Source organism: Rhincodon typus, chromosome 14, assembly GCF_021869965.1.
Source record: "Rhincodon typus isolate 14 chromosome 14, sRhiTyp1.1, whole genome shotgun sequence".
Classification (NCBI taxonomy): domain Eukaryota; kingdom Metazoa; phylum Chordata; class Chondrichthyes; order Orectolobiformes; family Rhincodontidae; genus Rhincodon; species Rhincodon typus.
This window is the reverse complement of record NC_063345.1, coordinates 16,664,108-16,680,708: the sequence shown is the minus strand read 5'-3', so window position 1 is coordinate 16,680,708 and position 16,601 is coordinate 16,664,108. Positions and strand designations below refer to the sequence as shown.

General features: G+C 41.3%; 1 protein-coding gene across 1 annotated transcript in view; it reads right to left on the bottom strand.

The window, feature by feature from the left end:
• Positions 1 to 16,601, bottom strand: part of LOC109927454 (arrestin-C-like) — a 52,600-nt gene that overhangs the window by 27,891 nt on the left and 8,108 nt on the right. The window contains exons 5-8 of the mRNA XM_020527480.2: positions 12,660 to 12,856; positions 10,652 to 10,711; positions 6,977 to 7,044; positions 4,627 to 4,762 (exon numbers count right to left, since the gene is read on the bottom strand). Of these exons, the coding sequence (XP_020383069.1) occupies positions 4,627 to 4,762; positions 6,977 to 7,044; positions 10,652 to 10,711; positions 12,660 to 12,856 (461 nt within the window). The remainder of the gene's footprint in view (positions 1 to 4,626; positions 4,763 to 6,976; positions 7,045 to 10,651; positions 10,712 to 12,659; positions 12,857 to 16,601) is intronic.

Genomic DNA, 16,601 nt, shown 5'->3' with positions numbered 1-16,601 from the left:
TGACACTAAGTAGGAGTCCAGTCCACCATCAGAAAGGTTCTGACAGAGTTCTCCCCTTCTTCAAGATAAACATCCTAATTATTAACTATTTGCTACTCATTGTTGCCAGGCCAATCACCAGTTCCTATGTTAGTAGCAAAACTACAACTGTGACATCTACCTAGTATGGTGGTAAATGGCTCAGGCATGACTTGTCCACCAAAAATAGGATAAATCCAATTCAGACAATTATGGCCCCATCAGCTTAATCTCAATCAACAGAGAAGTGATGGAAAGTGATGTGAACAGTGCTATCTGGTGACATTTACACAGTAATGAACTGCTCATCCACATCCAATTTGGGTTACACCAGGATCACTCAGCTCTGACCTCATTACAACCTTGGCCCAAACGCAGACAAAAGCGCATACCACCACAGGCAAGGTGAAAGTGATTGCCCTTGACATCAAAGCAGAATTTCCCTGTGTGCAGCATCAAGGTGCCGAGCATAACTGCAGTCAATAAGAACATTCTCCAATGGATGCAGTCATACCTGGCACAAAGGAATATGGAGGTGACTGTTCATTCTTCACAGTCCCAGGACATCACTGCAGCAGATCCCCGGGTTAAGTACTTTCTAACCAACCTGTTCAGACATAATGATACATTTTTGGAAGAGGTGGGACTTGAATGTGAGCCTTCTGACTCAGAAGTTGGGATGCTTCCACTGCAACACAAGAGACCCTACCACCTCAGGCTAGCATCCTATGCCTAACCTTCTTCAGCTGCTTCATCATTGTCTTTCTTTCCATCTTGTGGGGATGTTCATTGATGATTGCACAATGTACATTATTATTTGAGACTCTTCGGATATTGCAGCACTCCATGCCAACAGTAGCAAGACCTAAACAACATTCCATCTTGTGTTGACAAGTAGCCAGTAACATTCATGCCAAAGAAGTGCCAGCTAACGACAATCTCTAACTCACTTTGACATTCAATTGCATCACAACCACTGAATCCCTCACTATCAACATCCAGGGTGGTACCATTGAGAAACTGAACAGGACCAATCATATAAACACCGGCTACAAGAACAGATCAAAGGTTAGAAATTCTATGGTGAGTAATTCACCTCTTAATTTCCCAAAGCCTGTCCACCAGATAAAAGGCACAAGTCAGGAACATGATGGAAAATTCCCCACTTGCCTATTGGAGTGCAACTCTAATAATAGTCAAAAGGACAAAGAACACCCAGAACAAATCAACTGATTTGATAGACACCCATCTATCAGTTTAAATATTCACTTCCACTATCATCAATGCAGAATGTATCCAACTACTTGCCAAAATTTCTCAAACCTTCTTTAACAGCATCTTCCAAACTCATGACCTCAACCATTCAGATGAGGCAGCAGACATATAGAAACCTCCACCTGCAATTTTGTCTCCACGGCAAATACTTAACTTGTTTTCCATCATTTTCAATGCCATGTGACTGGTGGGCTGGTTAGTTTCATTGGCCAGATAGCTACCTCGAGGTTCAGAACATCAATAGCTTGGAGCTGAATCCCCACTCCCCATTTGAGCTGATGTGGACCTGAGACCTGCTGCCTCACACTGCCCTATAGTGAAACGATGGCATGTGCTGCGTGCGACTGATGATCCTTAAGTAACTGGATAAGCTACTCGGTGAAAAAGGTCATTTTATTTCTTAAATATTCCGACACTTTTTAAAGACCAAAACAAATGAATTGAGCAACAAGGCAGTCGTTATTAGTTTGACTATTTAATCCTTAAAAATGCAATTCATTATGAACTCCAGGTTTTTTTTTAGCTTAGGTGCCCCATGAATATTAATTGCCAATTACAGACCAGGCCCAATATCATAACACATCCTCCACCAATTGTCTAGCATTTTGTGCAAGCTGTTCAGGATCTATGTCCCCTTTGAATTTGCCAGATGCATTAGTTTGTACCAATATTCGCATTTTATGTAAACATTTTTACATCAGTAATTTCATCAGGGCTTAAATATATTTAAGTTCCAATTCTATTCCCTATGGTTTGGATTGATAATGTACAGGACTAGGAAAGTCTGCAGATAGCAGAGGGATTATTACTTAACAAAGGATCATCCAGCACTGTCCTCCATCCCACTGATTAAATTAAAAGGGATTATTTTAATGCTTTGCTTCCTGCTTTATACAAATGTAAATACATTTGCCGGAAAAAATGGATTGAAAGATATCTTTTATTGCCTTTGTGGGCATTTGCAGAATTCCTGAGCTTGATAATGTGCAATACTGGAAATTACACTTACTTGGATTAATGTACCACTTAGATAATGTCTGGGGCGAATGTAATTGGCAGAACAAAGACAGAAAACTCTTGAATATTGAATGGTGGCTTGCACTGGCTCCGCATCTGCCCACCCCTCACCCCAATACCCAATGCACTTCTGAAAGTCAGACGCAGCCAATGGGAGGCAATAGTTTGTTGGCTCAAAGGTTCACTGGCTCAAAGGACCAGTGTGTGTTACACAACCTATGACCAAGAGTCATACCAGCTTAGTCTAAAGCAACGTATCATTTAATCTTCTCCACATTTGGGTCAAAATTGATCCTATAGGCACAACAAACACAAGACTGATAATTTCAGCCAAGGCTTAAAAAATGAACAGCTCCTATTCATATCTGGCCTTTCTTGACCTTAGAATGTCCCTAAGTGCTTTACAGTCAATTAATTATTTTTTAAGTGTAGTCACTGTTGTGATGTGGGAAATATGCACACAGCAAGGGTCCAGATGAAAATAATAACTCAATCATCATTTTTAGTGATTTTTTGAGGGTTAAGAATTGGCTAACTCACCAGGAAAAAAATCCTTTGATATTCTTCGAAACAGGGTTAACAAGCAGGGAAAGATAGCCCCTCAGTTTAATAAAAACCAAAAGAACTGCGGATGCTGTAAATCAGGAACAAAAACAAAGTTGCTGGAAAAGCTCAGCAGGTCTGGAGGCATCTGTGAAGGAGAAAAAAGAGTTAACGTTTCGGATCCAATGACCCATCCTCAGAACAGTTTAATATCTCATTTGAAAAAAAAAACTCCTCCAACTCTGCAGCTCTCCAAAAAAATGTTCTTTTTAATTCAGTCATGGGATGTGGGGGAACTGGATGCTTATGGATGTGATGCCAATCAAGCAGGCTGCTTTGTCCTGGATAGTGTCAAGCTTCTTGAATGATGTTGGAATTGCACCTATTCAGACAAGTGGGGATTACTTCATCACACTCCTTTCTTGTGCCTTGTAGATTGAGGATAGGCTTTGGGGAATCAGGAAATAGATTACTTACTGTTATCTACTTGTAAGTTATCTATTCTCTGACCTGTTCTTTGAGCCACTGTATTTATATTGAGTTTCTGGTCAATGGAACCCTCAGGATTTGGATAACAGGTGATTCAGTGATGGTAACACCATCAAATATCAAGGGACAGTGGTTAGATTGACTTTTATTGGGGGTGGTTATTGCTTGGCATTTGTGTAGCATGAATGTTACTTGCCACTTGTCAGTCCAGGCCTGGATATTGTCCAAATCTTGTCACATTTGATCACAGACTGCATCAGAATCTGAGAAGTCGTGAATGGTTCTGAACATTCTGCATTAACCAAACATCCCCACTTCTGATCTTATGATGGAGGGAACGTCATTGATGAAGCAGCTGAAGATGGTTGGGCCCAGGACACTACCCTGAGGAACTCTTGCAAAGATGTCCTACAGCTGAGCTGCCTGACCTCTAACAACCGCAACCACCTTCATTTGTGCTGGTATGACTCCAACCAGCAGACAGTTTCCCCCTGATTTCCCATTGATTCCAATTTTGCTACAGCTCCTTGATGCCACAGTCAGTTGAATGTAGACTTGATGTCAAGGGCTGCCATTTTCACCTCACCTCTGGATTTCAGCCCTTTGTCCATGTTTGAAGCAAGGCTGTAATGAGGTCAGGAACTGAGTGGTCCTGGCGGAACCCAAACTGGATGTCACTGAGCAGGTTATTTCTGAGCAGGTGCTGCTTGATAGCACTGTTGATAACACCTTCCATCACTTTATTGACAATCAAAAATAGCCCGACTGGTATTTGGTTGTGTTGGATTTATCCTGCTTTTCTGTGTAACAGGACATACCTGGGAAATTTTACAGATTATCAGGTGAATGCCAGTATTGTGAGTGTACTGGAATAGCTTGACTAGAGGAGCGGCAAGTTATGGTGCACAAATCTTTAGTCCTATTGCCGGAATGTTGTCAGGGCCCACAGCCTTGGCAGTATCTAATGCTTGCAACCATTTCTTTATGTCACAGGGAGTGAATCGAATTGACCTAAGACTAGCAACTGGGTCCACTAGAGGAGGCCAAGATGGATCATCCACTTCACACTTCCAGCTGAAGATTGCTGCAAATACTTCAGCCTTATCTTTGATTGAGAATTTGTGCTCAAGTAGGGCTTCAAGAGTCAGGCTTCTGACTCATAAGCTCTCATGCTACAAATTGAGCAATTACACTGTGGTAGTCACCCTGAGCTATAATCCAGATGATTTTGGTGACCGTCCTGTTTGCTGGCATCGCCACTGTCTAAGAGATAATCAAACTGACCTCTTTGTCAAGCGATGCCTCCAGTTGTAATGGCTTGTCTGACATGAGGAATTGCCGAGTTATTTCTGCTTTGGGCTGCGCTGTGCTTTTCTCTGGGGCGTACTGGATCTTGCGGATGACCAACTTCACTGAATTCCTGTAACACGAAGCAAAATGACACATTAATGTCACCATGCCACAGGAAATTAACTTTAAGTCCGATTCACACCTGAATGAAGTGAATAAGTTATAAAGCACTGAGAAATGTGTGTTGATCATTGGTGCTCAGTTTTCAAAGTTTCTCCCTTGCTCTAATTTTCTCAACTCCTTTTCAAAAATACTACTAGCACATTCTGTTCACATGGACACCCTTGAAGATTGTGAGCCCATTGGTAGGGGATTGAAGCAATTTACCAATCTCCTCATTTCTGACACTTGCCTTTAACAGTTCCCACCACTTAAATCAGATTTCCTCTCGTGAGGTTTCATCGGGACTTGCAAAGTATTATGAAAATCAAGTTAGGCTAGAAATCTAAATGTAATTAATGCTAGATTTTCAGGTTAATCATTAAATGATGCAATCACAATTGGAATTGATTTAAATCTGAGAATAAGGAACACTATTTTCCCTGTGTGAAGGAGGAAGCTCAAATCTATGACTGTAAATCTGCTATTTATTTACTTTTATTTAGAAACCTCCTCATGTAAAAGTCCATGAATTAAACAGACAGTTGGAATATGGAATAAACTTGGTTAAGAAACTGAAAACAGACAATAGTGATGAATGATTACAGGCCAGATAGATTTATACTGTTGTCTGTGGAAAGTGACAGTACTTGGACAACAATTTGTTTGACATATATTTTTCTTCCTTTATCTGCCTAAAGGTAGTTATGACCCATGATGCTACAAACTCCATGATGGAGAGGGTAAGGGGGCAGGTCTAAAAGTAATTCCAGCTGGAATCACAATCAAACTTATTGCTGTTGACACCATTCTGATCAAATCAGTCACCTTTCATTATCACTAGGCCAAAGCCATGGAGTCCCCTTCCTAAAGGAACTCTGGGTGTACAGCTTTTTTATTCACTTATAGGGTGTGGCCATCACTGGCTCAGCCAGCATTAATTGCTCATCTCTAGAGGAGCTTGACAATGTGGTGGTGACTCATTTCTTGAACCAATGCAGACCATTTGATGCTGGTTTTTGATCTTGATTTGATTTATTATTGTCACATATAACTAGGTACAGTGAAAAGTTTTGTTTTGCATGCAATACAAAGATAATAGGGTGATAGAACAGGGTGAGGAATACAATGTTATGGCTGCAAAGAAGGCACCACAAAAAGCAAGATCAATGTTAGATTTGAAATGTGGGAGGTCCATTCAGAAGTCTAATAACTGCGGGGAAGAAGCTGTTCTTGAACCTGTTGGTATATGGTATGTTTAGATTTTTGTATCTTCTGCCTGACGGAAGAGACTAGAAGGGATTATAACCAGGATGGGAAGGGTCTTTGATGTTGTTGGCTGCCTTTCTGAGGCAGCGAGAAGTGTAGATGGAGTCAATGGATGGCAGGTTGGCTGGCTTGATGGACTGGGCTGTGGTCACAAATCTCTGCAGTTTCTTAGGGTCCTAGGCAGAGCAGTTGTACCAAGCTGTGATGCATCCATATAGAATGTTTCTATGGTGCATCAATATAAGTTGGTGAGTGTCTTTATGGACATGCAGAAGGTGCAGGCATAGTGCCATTATGGAAAGAGTTCCAGGATTTACCCCAGCAACACTGAAGGAACAGCAATATTTATCCAAGTCAGGATGGTGAATAGCTTGGAGGGGAAGCTTACAAGTGGTAATGCTATGCACTGCCCTTGTCCTTTTAGGTGGTAGAGGTCATGGATTTGGAAAGTGCTGCCTAAGGAGCCTTGGTGAATTTCTGCAGTGTACCTTGCAGTTCTGAGTGTTGGTGATGGAGGACGTGAATGTTTGTGGATGTGGTGTCAATCAAATGTGCTGCTTTATCCTGGATGATTTCAAGCTTCTTGAATGTTGTTGGAGTTGCACTCATTCAGCATTGAATTATCCTTTGCATGCCCACTGATACCAATAAAGAGAATTTAGGACACCAGAAAAATCAGAAGCAACTGGTCTACATTGCCAATGAAATCTAAGTGACAGTGAGGAAAAGAAAGGAAAAGTAAAAATATGCATTGGTTCATTAGAAGATTTCATGTATGCTTAACTTAAATTCTGTGAGATTTTTAAGGATGCATTCCGATTTGTGGGCTTCTTTCCCTCGAGCTTTCACCGTCATTGTAGGGAGATGATTGCCTGTTTTGCGGTGTTAGCAATTAGGAAGGTAAAAGTAGCTGTACCTTTTATGAATCTTTTCCTCCAGGTTATCTGCATAGAATCCTTTCACCTCAAAGTCCACACCACAGGCCTGTAAAAGAAGTAAGATGCATTTTAGTTCACACTAACTAGGATAACGTTAAGTCACCAATTATTTTAAAAAGGTCATTGCCCTTCCTTAATTATTAAGCTTTTAAGCTAACACTATTAATCAAACTGTAATCCACACAAGTTACCATTCAATGGCAATATGTCATAATAACACAAAATATGCCAATATGTTATTTGATGTGAGGCCTTTTCTTGTCCCCAGGATGGATACTGACTGCGCTTTAACATTTTGGATTATGTTTACTGCAACCCTGACCCTCAGAAAGTGTAGGAAATAGACAGGATCAGGTCCATTTCTGTAAAGGGACAGCATTTAAAGAGTCGTTGGTGTAGATCTTCATTTTGTGTGACAGTGTGAAACAGTGACAGAATGTCTGAAACTGGTTCTACATCTTTCCCAATCTTTTATTCCCAAAAAAAAAATTCAAAGAAAATCAGGAGAAGAAGTACAAGCTACTCCATCAATCCACAAAGTCAAAATCTACTCCAATTCTCATTTCTTCCCCTGCCCTGCTCTAACCTGTGTCACAACTTTCCGATTGTTCTATCTGCAAGAATGATCAATGTGTTGTTAGCTGAAAACCAGATATTTTAGATTTCTGTGATACTGAAGCCCTCAGCTCCTTTGCTCTGGTTTACAGATACCTATTTATAGCACAACACATGGCTGAGTTTTATTTTTGAGATGGTGTGCTGCTACTTTGCAACATTTGCTGAGCTCTCGACCTGGAGTTTAGTTTATTCTGTGCTGGACTGAGTAGTGTTACTTACCAAATAATGGGGAGCACACTTAAAATAACTTTAGAGTGCTTTTGCACTTGGCAGAATTTTAGTGATGTTTTTGGAAGTAAGATGGCCATAGTCTTGCCAACCATAGGGCTTCTCGCCAGTGCAGGAATTGAAACCTGCAGAGTGTTGGCATCACTCTACATCGCAAGCCAACTGTCCAGCCAAGCTTTGGGAGTGAATCCATGAAACATAACTATTTCTTCAAAAGCTAAGAGCAATTGCTTTAACGCTGATATACGTGTGTGTCACCAACAGGTGCCATGTTTGTGACAGAGGTCTTTAATGGCACCAGTAGACTGTACAGTGTTAATGTCGTCCATGCCTACCTCCTCCATAATGTTGACATTCTTTGTAAAATACGATGTTGCACTAATTCATTGATGCAACTTTAACACAAGAAATAACCTGGTGGGTAGAAAGTATAATACAGATATCTTTTTTGATGTTATCCATACAGATTAATGAATGTTACCAAACAGTAAAGGCTACAAGCTTTCAATGCCGCTTCAACCAAGAGAAAAGCCTTCTTCAAGGCAAAAAACTTGTAAGGGATTAAATATCCAGTGTTTTATTTACCAATCAGCAGATGGAGCTGTTGATCTTTGTGAATGACTGCGGAGTTGTTCACAGGAAAGGAATGCACTCCTATTCCTCCATTCTTACATTACTCCAGCTCTGTCTCCCTCATTTTCATGTGAGTTACATTCCCCCCATGAATTCCTTGTGGTGAAAAGGTCAAGCTTGAGACGGCACTGGTGTGAGGTGATTGGCAAAAGAAGCAATGCAGACATGAAGAAAAATGCTTTACATCATAAATTTACAACCTGGCCTGCACTGCCTGAATGCACTACAGAGGCCCATTCAATCATGGATTTTCCAAAGAGATTGGTTAAGAACCTGAAGGCATTTTAAAAAGTCAGGTTACTGGGAAAGCTTGTGGGAATGGGATTAGCTGAATTGCTCTTGAAGGGAGCTGCTCCAGCCTCAATGGATTTAATGGTTGTGCAGTGGTAATGTCACTGGTGCAGTGATCTGGGAAGACCCAAGATTAACATTCTGGTGATATGGCTTCAAATCCCATTACGGCAGATGTTGGAATTTAAATTCACTTTATTAATAATTCTAGAATTAGAAACTTGTCTCCGTCATGGTGAGCATAAAACTATTGGTAGTTGTTGAAACCATATGGTTCACAAACATCCTTCAGGGAAGGAAACATGCCATTCCTACCCCAGTTCGGTTACATGTAAGTCTAGCTCCACAGCAGAGTCGTTGACACTTAACGCCCCTTTGAAATGATATATCAAATCTCTCAGTATAAGAGCAATTAGGAATGGGCAACAGTATTGCCTTGCTGGTGATACCCACATCCCATTAAACAATAAATAAAAAATGTCATCTTGCTGCGCTGTAATGATTCTACGATTCTGTGTTCTTATTTATGCATCTGGGCTTATTGGTTCCAAAGCCACTGGAAAGTGTTTAGGAACAGATTGGTCTGTCTTGTCCTCATTGTCAGGAGTTGTACGTGACTAGGATTAGGTTATTCATGATTAATCAATTCATTTTAAACTGAAACCCGGCATGAAAACACATCAGGAAGAAAAGGGCAAATGTAAATTGTGTAAAAAGAGAGGACAAGAAGCATTTGTTTCTGCCTGTTGCTATGCCAAGGGGTATGATTGAATAATGTGTCTTGACTGTTGATTGCTCTCTAGTGGTTTTGAGAATGCTCATATACAACCTTTCTGTATCCTAAACCTAGCAGAAGCTAATTAAAAATATCACATGTCTGTAACAGCTTCTACAAAAGAAAAAATTAATAGTTCAAATGCAGTCAAGAAAATGTGGTTTGCCTAAAAACGTTCTGGGTCATTGGCTTGTAACTATAGATACAGGCATACGGCCAACATTCCCTCAATTTTATGATGGACGATTGTGGTAACAATTGAAACTTTTTGCTCTTGATTCCAGTGTAACTGTTGTGGAGATAAATTCCTGTTCACTGTTGGTGAAACTAAAATGTTTTAACATTGTTTGTTCTCGCTGTATTTCTCTCAATATAATTCAATTATAGACACACTGGGACCAACGTTCAGCGGTTGACCACCTATTGTGCATGGGAAGGCATGTGCCCAACGGCTCAGTATCAAGAGGGATAGGGTAATGCTGCATCTCAGACATTCTATTGGGCGACAAAATTTGTCTGATGCTAGTTCCCCGCAGGGCTGAAATTGAGCAAGAAACATTCCACCAGAAACTGGTGATGGTGAAATTATGCAAAGACAGGGCCAATATTCAGGGGCAAAGAGACACTAAGAGTGTTGCACCGGGTCTATAAAATTTGTGAATCTTAATCCATTGGTCCAAAAAGGGACGGCTGGAGGTTGCTCTCAGAATGACTCAGAAAACTTCTATTATTGATCTCTTTGAACTTAGAAACAACCCTGGCACGCAATCATTATCTTCCATATCCTCTTCTCTCCTACCCGCTCCAGGCATTGCCCAGACCTGGCCTGTCAGCCAGCTCAGTATAGCATCTGGTCAATGCTGCCTGAACTATGGCAAAACCCCATCTGGAGAGTGCAATCAAAGTAGGTGCAAGACTATTAATATTCAGACCTAAGATGCTGACGTTGAGGAGGAGATGCAGTCACTTTGTCAACTTGCTCCCTACTATAGGTGGAGTTTGAAGATCATTCTTCATCCCCAACCCATGTTTCTTCATTGTCAATAGGGAATGACTCATTTTGTCCAATGTATCTACCCAGGTGATATTTCACAAAATTTATGTTTACCTTTCCATGGTCTTCTGATCCTGGCTGCAAGGTGATTGAACATGGCAGGTTTGGAGGGATCTGGAAAGATTTAAACCATTTCAAAGCAAAATAAGTTTCAAAATGACCTTCAAATTATGGTCAATAAAAACTGAAAGAACGACAGATACTGTAAATCAGAAACATAAACAGAAATTGCTGGAAAAGGTCAGCAGGTCTGGCAGCATCAGTGGAGAGAAATCAGAGTTAACATTTCAGATTGCATAACTCTTTCTCAGAATCAGTTCTGGTTTCTCTCCATGGATGCTGCCGGACATGTTGAATTTTTTCTAGCATTATCTGTTTTTGTTTCAAATTATAGTACTTGGGACACCAAGACTATTTAAAAAAAAACTCTTCTGAGCCATTAAATGTTAAGAATTACTAAACTAAATTGGTCTTCCTTAAAGACAAAGATCAATACAAGTCTGCAAGACATGCACATTAAAGATGTAAGTAGTTTATTATGTTTAGATTATTAACAGACCTCGAGTTAAAATCATGAGTTACAAGGGATCGGTTCTCACATAAACTACAGCAGATGTAGAAAGCTGAGGTAATTTAAATCCTTTAAAAGTGATCTGTTAAAAAATCATTCTATCAGAACTCAAAAGCTGCAGAGATCTCTGTTTGAGGACAAAGTGGCGGGCAGCAAAATGTGGGGTCAACTGAAGTCTAGCCAAATGACGGAGTGGCTACAAACAAGCAACAGTGAATATACAAAGATGTTGCAAGTTCGAGAAGAGTGACAAACCACGAAAAGTAGATCTCCTAGCACTTGCAGCTATAAGCAGCAACTGCAGCAGCTTACCTATCTAGTTAGATGAGGTGTTAGCTAATGGGTTGTGGTTAACGTTCTTGATGACATGCTGAAAGGCGATCGTAAACTTGGAAACTAGACTTGTGATTGGCAAATGCATTTCAATGTAAAGAAGTGTGTGGTGGTACATTTTGGCAAGAAAAATACGGAGGTTAGAATGAGCTGAATGGTCTATCCTACCATCGTTCTATGATTCTACAGATTTCTCAGAAAATAAGAGGATGAACCTTAAGTCCCAGAAACAGGTAGAGCTGGGGTCAGATCTGAGGGTGAATGCAACAAACCATGACAGGAACTAAGCCCATCTCAAATGCAGTTGTGACTGAGGTAGAACAAGAGGCAGATGGAAAGTTCGCTCACAGGAATGTTGGTCATTTCAATATTACAATGAGGCTGCATGGCTTCATTTTAATATTCATTGTATTTTTGCTTTGTATACACAACCCCCATAATCTATGTCCCAGGATGACAAATTGCCATGTACCACCAAAATCCTTCCAGAATCTCTGCTAGATCCTGCAATTATCTGCTCTTTCAGGCTTTCTACTCCTGGTAATCAAGCTCTCTGTAATTGAGAATCCCACTCAAAGCAACCTCACTGGGAAATTCCACAGGATATTCAGTCAGGGTCTTCCCATCTCCCATCAGCAGTGGGTCATTTATGTGCCCATGAGCCAGAAGGTTATGCTTCAAGTCCCACCTCAGGGTCTAAGAGCTAACGACAGTGCATCCATAATGGGACCCAACAGGTCAAGGATCAAACAGTAAATCTTTCCAACATGTGTCAAAGGCAGGCAGTATGAGTGAGAGACTGTCATGTGAAGGAACGAGATTTAGAGTCTCTCCCATGATAAGCCATAACTCCAGATGTCAAAATGCATGTAAAAATGGCAGATCCTGCTGTCATATTTGCTCAGAACTTGGCCGTGCCACAACTGGATCACAGTTCTGGTCTCTCCATTATGAAAAGGGAAGCATTGGAGAAGGTTCAAAAAGGAGTTACTAGAATGATAGCAGAACTGGCAGGTCGTAACTTTGAGGAAATATTGGAAAAAAAAATCCTGGAGTTAATTTTAGGAGGAAACCTGGGAAATCCATAATTCTGGGTTAGTTACCAGAGCTGACGTTTTTGATAACAACGAGGAACATCTGGTGCCATTACAGTCGTACCTGGAAGATGAAAGGGTAGCAGTTCTCTTTCAGTTTGCTAGCCAGCCTCTCCTGCAGTGGAGTCAGTGGCATTTTGTTGCCTGCAATGGGTGGATAGACCTGGATTGTCTCACTGTAAATATCCTTTTGGAAACTAAGGTCCATGACATCCAAATCTTCCCTTCCATATCGGAATGCACATGTCAATGTCACATAAGCTGTTTAACAGGGAAAGGAAGAAAGAACTTTTCAGCAAGTGAATTAAAAGTACTTTTAAGTTTATAAGGAATCAAACTTATAAAATTAATGGTTGCATGTAGCAGTATTAACAAAGTAAAATCGGCTCCTGGTTCTGTAAAGAAGCATATTTGAGTCACAAAGGCACATGTTGAGATGTTAGGACAAGAGGTCACCAGCTTGATCAAACATGTAGATTTGAAGGTGTGTTTTTCTGAAGCAGTTTGCATCAACTAGAGAACAGAGTCAGTCCTGGTCATTCATGTTAACTTTAGTGATCAATTTATGGCCCATCTGTAAGGTTGCTTATTTCAGAATGCCTTTAGGGGAAGGTGGAACCATCAATTTCTTGACTTCAAATATGACTGCCAAACTTTCCTTCCCTATCTGGGCATATTTTTGGTCTACAATAGTCCTGGATGCATATGTTATTGGGCGTTCCTCTCCATTGGGCCACCTACGAGTTAATACTACCCCAAAGCCGTATGGGGAGGCACTGCACATCAATACCAAATCTTGCTTGGGATCATTGTTAGATGATGATAGCTGTTTCTTCATTTCCCTGAAAGTTATGGCTTGACAATGCAACCATTTCCAAGGCTGACTTTTTTTAGAGTTGATGCAAATGTGCCAGGATGGAGGCCAGGTTATATATGAACTTTCCATAAAAATTCACCAGTCCAAGTTAGACCTAAACTCTGGTACAGGCCTGGTAACAGGGGCATCATTGATCAGCCTCACTTTATCTTCAAACAGGTGTAACCCAGCATCTGGGTCGACTCTGTAGCCCAAGTAGATCATTTGGGGTGACTGAAACACACAATTTTCCTTTTTTAGGTGTACACCCACCTGGGAGAACTGTCTAAGGACTATGTCCAAATTGTCTAATTGCTCCTTATTGGTCTTCCCTGTTATTACTATGTCATCCCGATAAATGGCAACCTGGGGTGGACCTTGCAAAACGTTCTCCATTGCCTGCTGAAAATTGCACAGGCAAACCTCATATATTGGTACAAACCCTTATGGGTATTAATTGTAGCATACTTCTGGGAATCCTCATCTTACCTCAGCTGCAAATACCCATAGCTCATGTCCACCTTTGTGACGGACAAACCACACCTGCCCCCCAACCCTTGCCAGCTTTGCATATAAATCCTCTGTGTGAGGGCTTGGGTATTTATCCAGGTGTGAAAAGTGGTTTACCATTTGTTTAAAATCCCTCAATAGCAAAACGACCCATCGAGCTTCAAAATCGGTACAACCACTGCTGTCCATTCCGCAAACTGGACTGGTTTGATGATTCCTTCGCTTTCCAGCCTTCTGATTTCTGCCTCTACTTTTGTCTATAAGGCAACTGGCACTGGGTGAGCCATGCAGAATCGTGGAATTGCTTCCTGGTTAACATACAAGGTGGCCTTGGCTCCTTTGATCGGCCCTAGACTTTCCTGAGATACTTTTGGGTATTTAGTTAGAACGTCACTCAGGCAGCCATTTTTTAATTGAAAAACATTGAGCCAATCAAGATGAATCTTTCTCAACCAATTTCACCCCATCAGGCTTGGGTCCGAGCCTTTTATTACAATCAGTGGTAACTGAACCAGCTGCTTCTCATAAGAGACCAGAACCGAAGTCGTACCCTTAATCTGTAGGGGTTCCCCAGTATACATTCTCAGTCAGCCAAGGTCTTACGCAAACCTAAAGGTTGGAGTCCAGAGTGAATTTTGTTAAAATCTGCAATCACTGAAATGGCCGCGTTGGTATCAAGCTCCATTAGAACTGAGTGACCATTTAACCATATGTTTATTTTGATTGGCTCTGATTTTGGATTTTTCTGCACAATTTAACTGCCCCAAGGCAGGTGTAGGTGGACTTTCCAGGGTGTGCACTCTTCTGGCTACTGGTCTATGAGTTCTCTTACTCAATCCAGGTCTAGTGGGATTCTTTCGCTGTCTTGGGTCTGCACACTGGCAGCAACTACAATGGCTTGCCAGCCTGGATCCTGAAGAAAAATTTAACTGTTTGGCTGAGGCTTGGCTTTGTTTTGGGGTTCTGTGGTGGGCTGACTGAGAGTCCCTCTGTTCAGGATATGTCCTGAATGTGGCTGTGCAATTGCCTTCACACACATAGCGTTCCCCAAGCTCAACTGGACTGGCAAGATTGTTTACTTCCATCAGAATACCCTCAACTTATATGCTCCACTTGCAGTATTTTCCAATGTTAACGCCAATTATACTGCCTGTTTGAAGTCCAGTTGGGCTTAGGCTTTAGGTGCTTTTGCATGTTTACATCATTAATCCCACATACCAACCAGTCTGTCAGTATCTCATTAAGACTTATTAAACCAAGGTCACATGGCTCTGCCAGTCACCTTAACCTGGTCAAAAATCCTAACATGGATTCCCCTGGTTCTTGAATTGTCCAGTAAAAACAGTAGCATCTCAGAATTAGAGGAGTCTTGGGGTCATGTTATTCCTGAAATAAATCCGTCAGCACTTGGAAGGTTTTGTATCTGGTGCCTCAGAGGAAGTTAGGCTCCTAATAACTGATAAACCTGTGTGTCCACAAGCTGTCAGGAGAATTACTCATCGTTTTTCATCTATCATTTGCTTGGAAAAGCATAGCGCATTCTTTCCACATACCGGGCCCAATTTTCGATAGCAGGATCGAACGAGTCAAGTTTCCCAAATATCGGCATGATGCCAGAAATGCTTACCCCAACTCAAAGACAACTGTTGCGAGCGAGTTTGTTCAGGAATGTGCTTTACTCTTGTTGCCACTGAAGTAATTCCACAGAGGTTGTATCATGTCACTAATTCATCCTTTTTTTACACGTGGAGAGTCTTTGACACTGGTCCAACTCCCTCAGAGATAGCTCCCAGAGTCAGCAGGATGTCTGACACCGCTTTTTTTATCTGTCAGCTAGGACTCCCTGATTGGACCAGATTAACAGCCCCAATCAGGGAACTCATATTTTAAGAGGTCAACCTGGCTGACCTTGTTACAATCACTACTTCTTCCAAGTAGCAGACAGTGACCAGTGGGGTACCATAGGGTTCAGTACTTAGACCCCAGCTGTTAACAATATATATTAGTGATTTAAATGAGGGACCTAAATGTAATATCTCTAAGTTTGCACAGTGGAAGGGTGAACTGTGTGATGAATGCAGAGAGGCTTCACTGTGATTTGGATTAGTTGAGTTAATGGGCTATGCACAACAGATTAAGTATAATGCGGATAAGTGTTACCACTTTGTTAACAAAAATAGGAAGGCATATGATTACATAAATGATAACTCATTAGAAAAGGAGAGGGGCAACATGACCCAGGCGATCTTGTATACCGGTCTTTGAAAGTAAGTATCAAGGTGAAACAGGGCACGAAGAAGGCAAGTGGTATCTTGGCCTTTATAGTAACAGGATTTGAGTACAGGAGCAGGAGTGTCTTGCTGCAATTATACAGGGCCTTGTTCAGACCAGACCTAGAGTACTGTGTGCAGTTTTGGTCTCCTTATCTGTGGAAGGATGGTCTGGCTTTGGAGGGACTGCAATAAAGGTATACCAGACTGGTTCCTGGGATGACAAGGTGTAGAGCTGGATGAACACAGCAGGCCAAGCAGCATCAGAGGAGCAGGAAAGCTGACGTTTCGGGCCTAGACCCTTCTTCAGAAAATGAAGGGTCATTTTCTGAAGAAGGGTCTAGCCCCGAAACGTCAGCTTTCCTGCTCC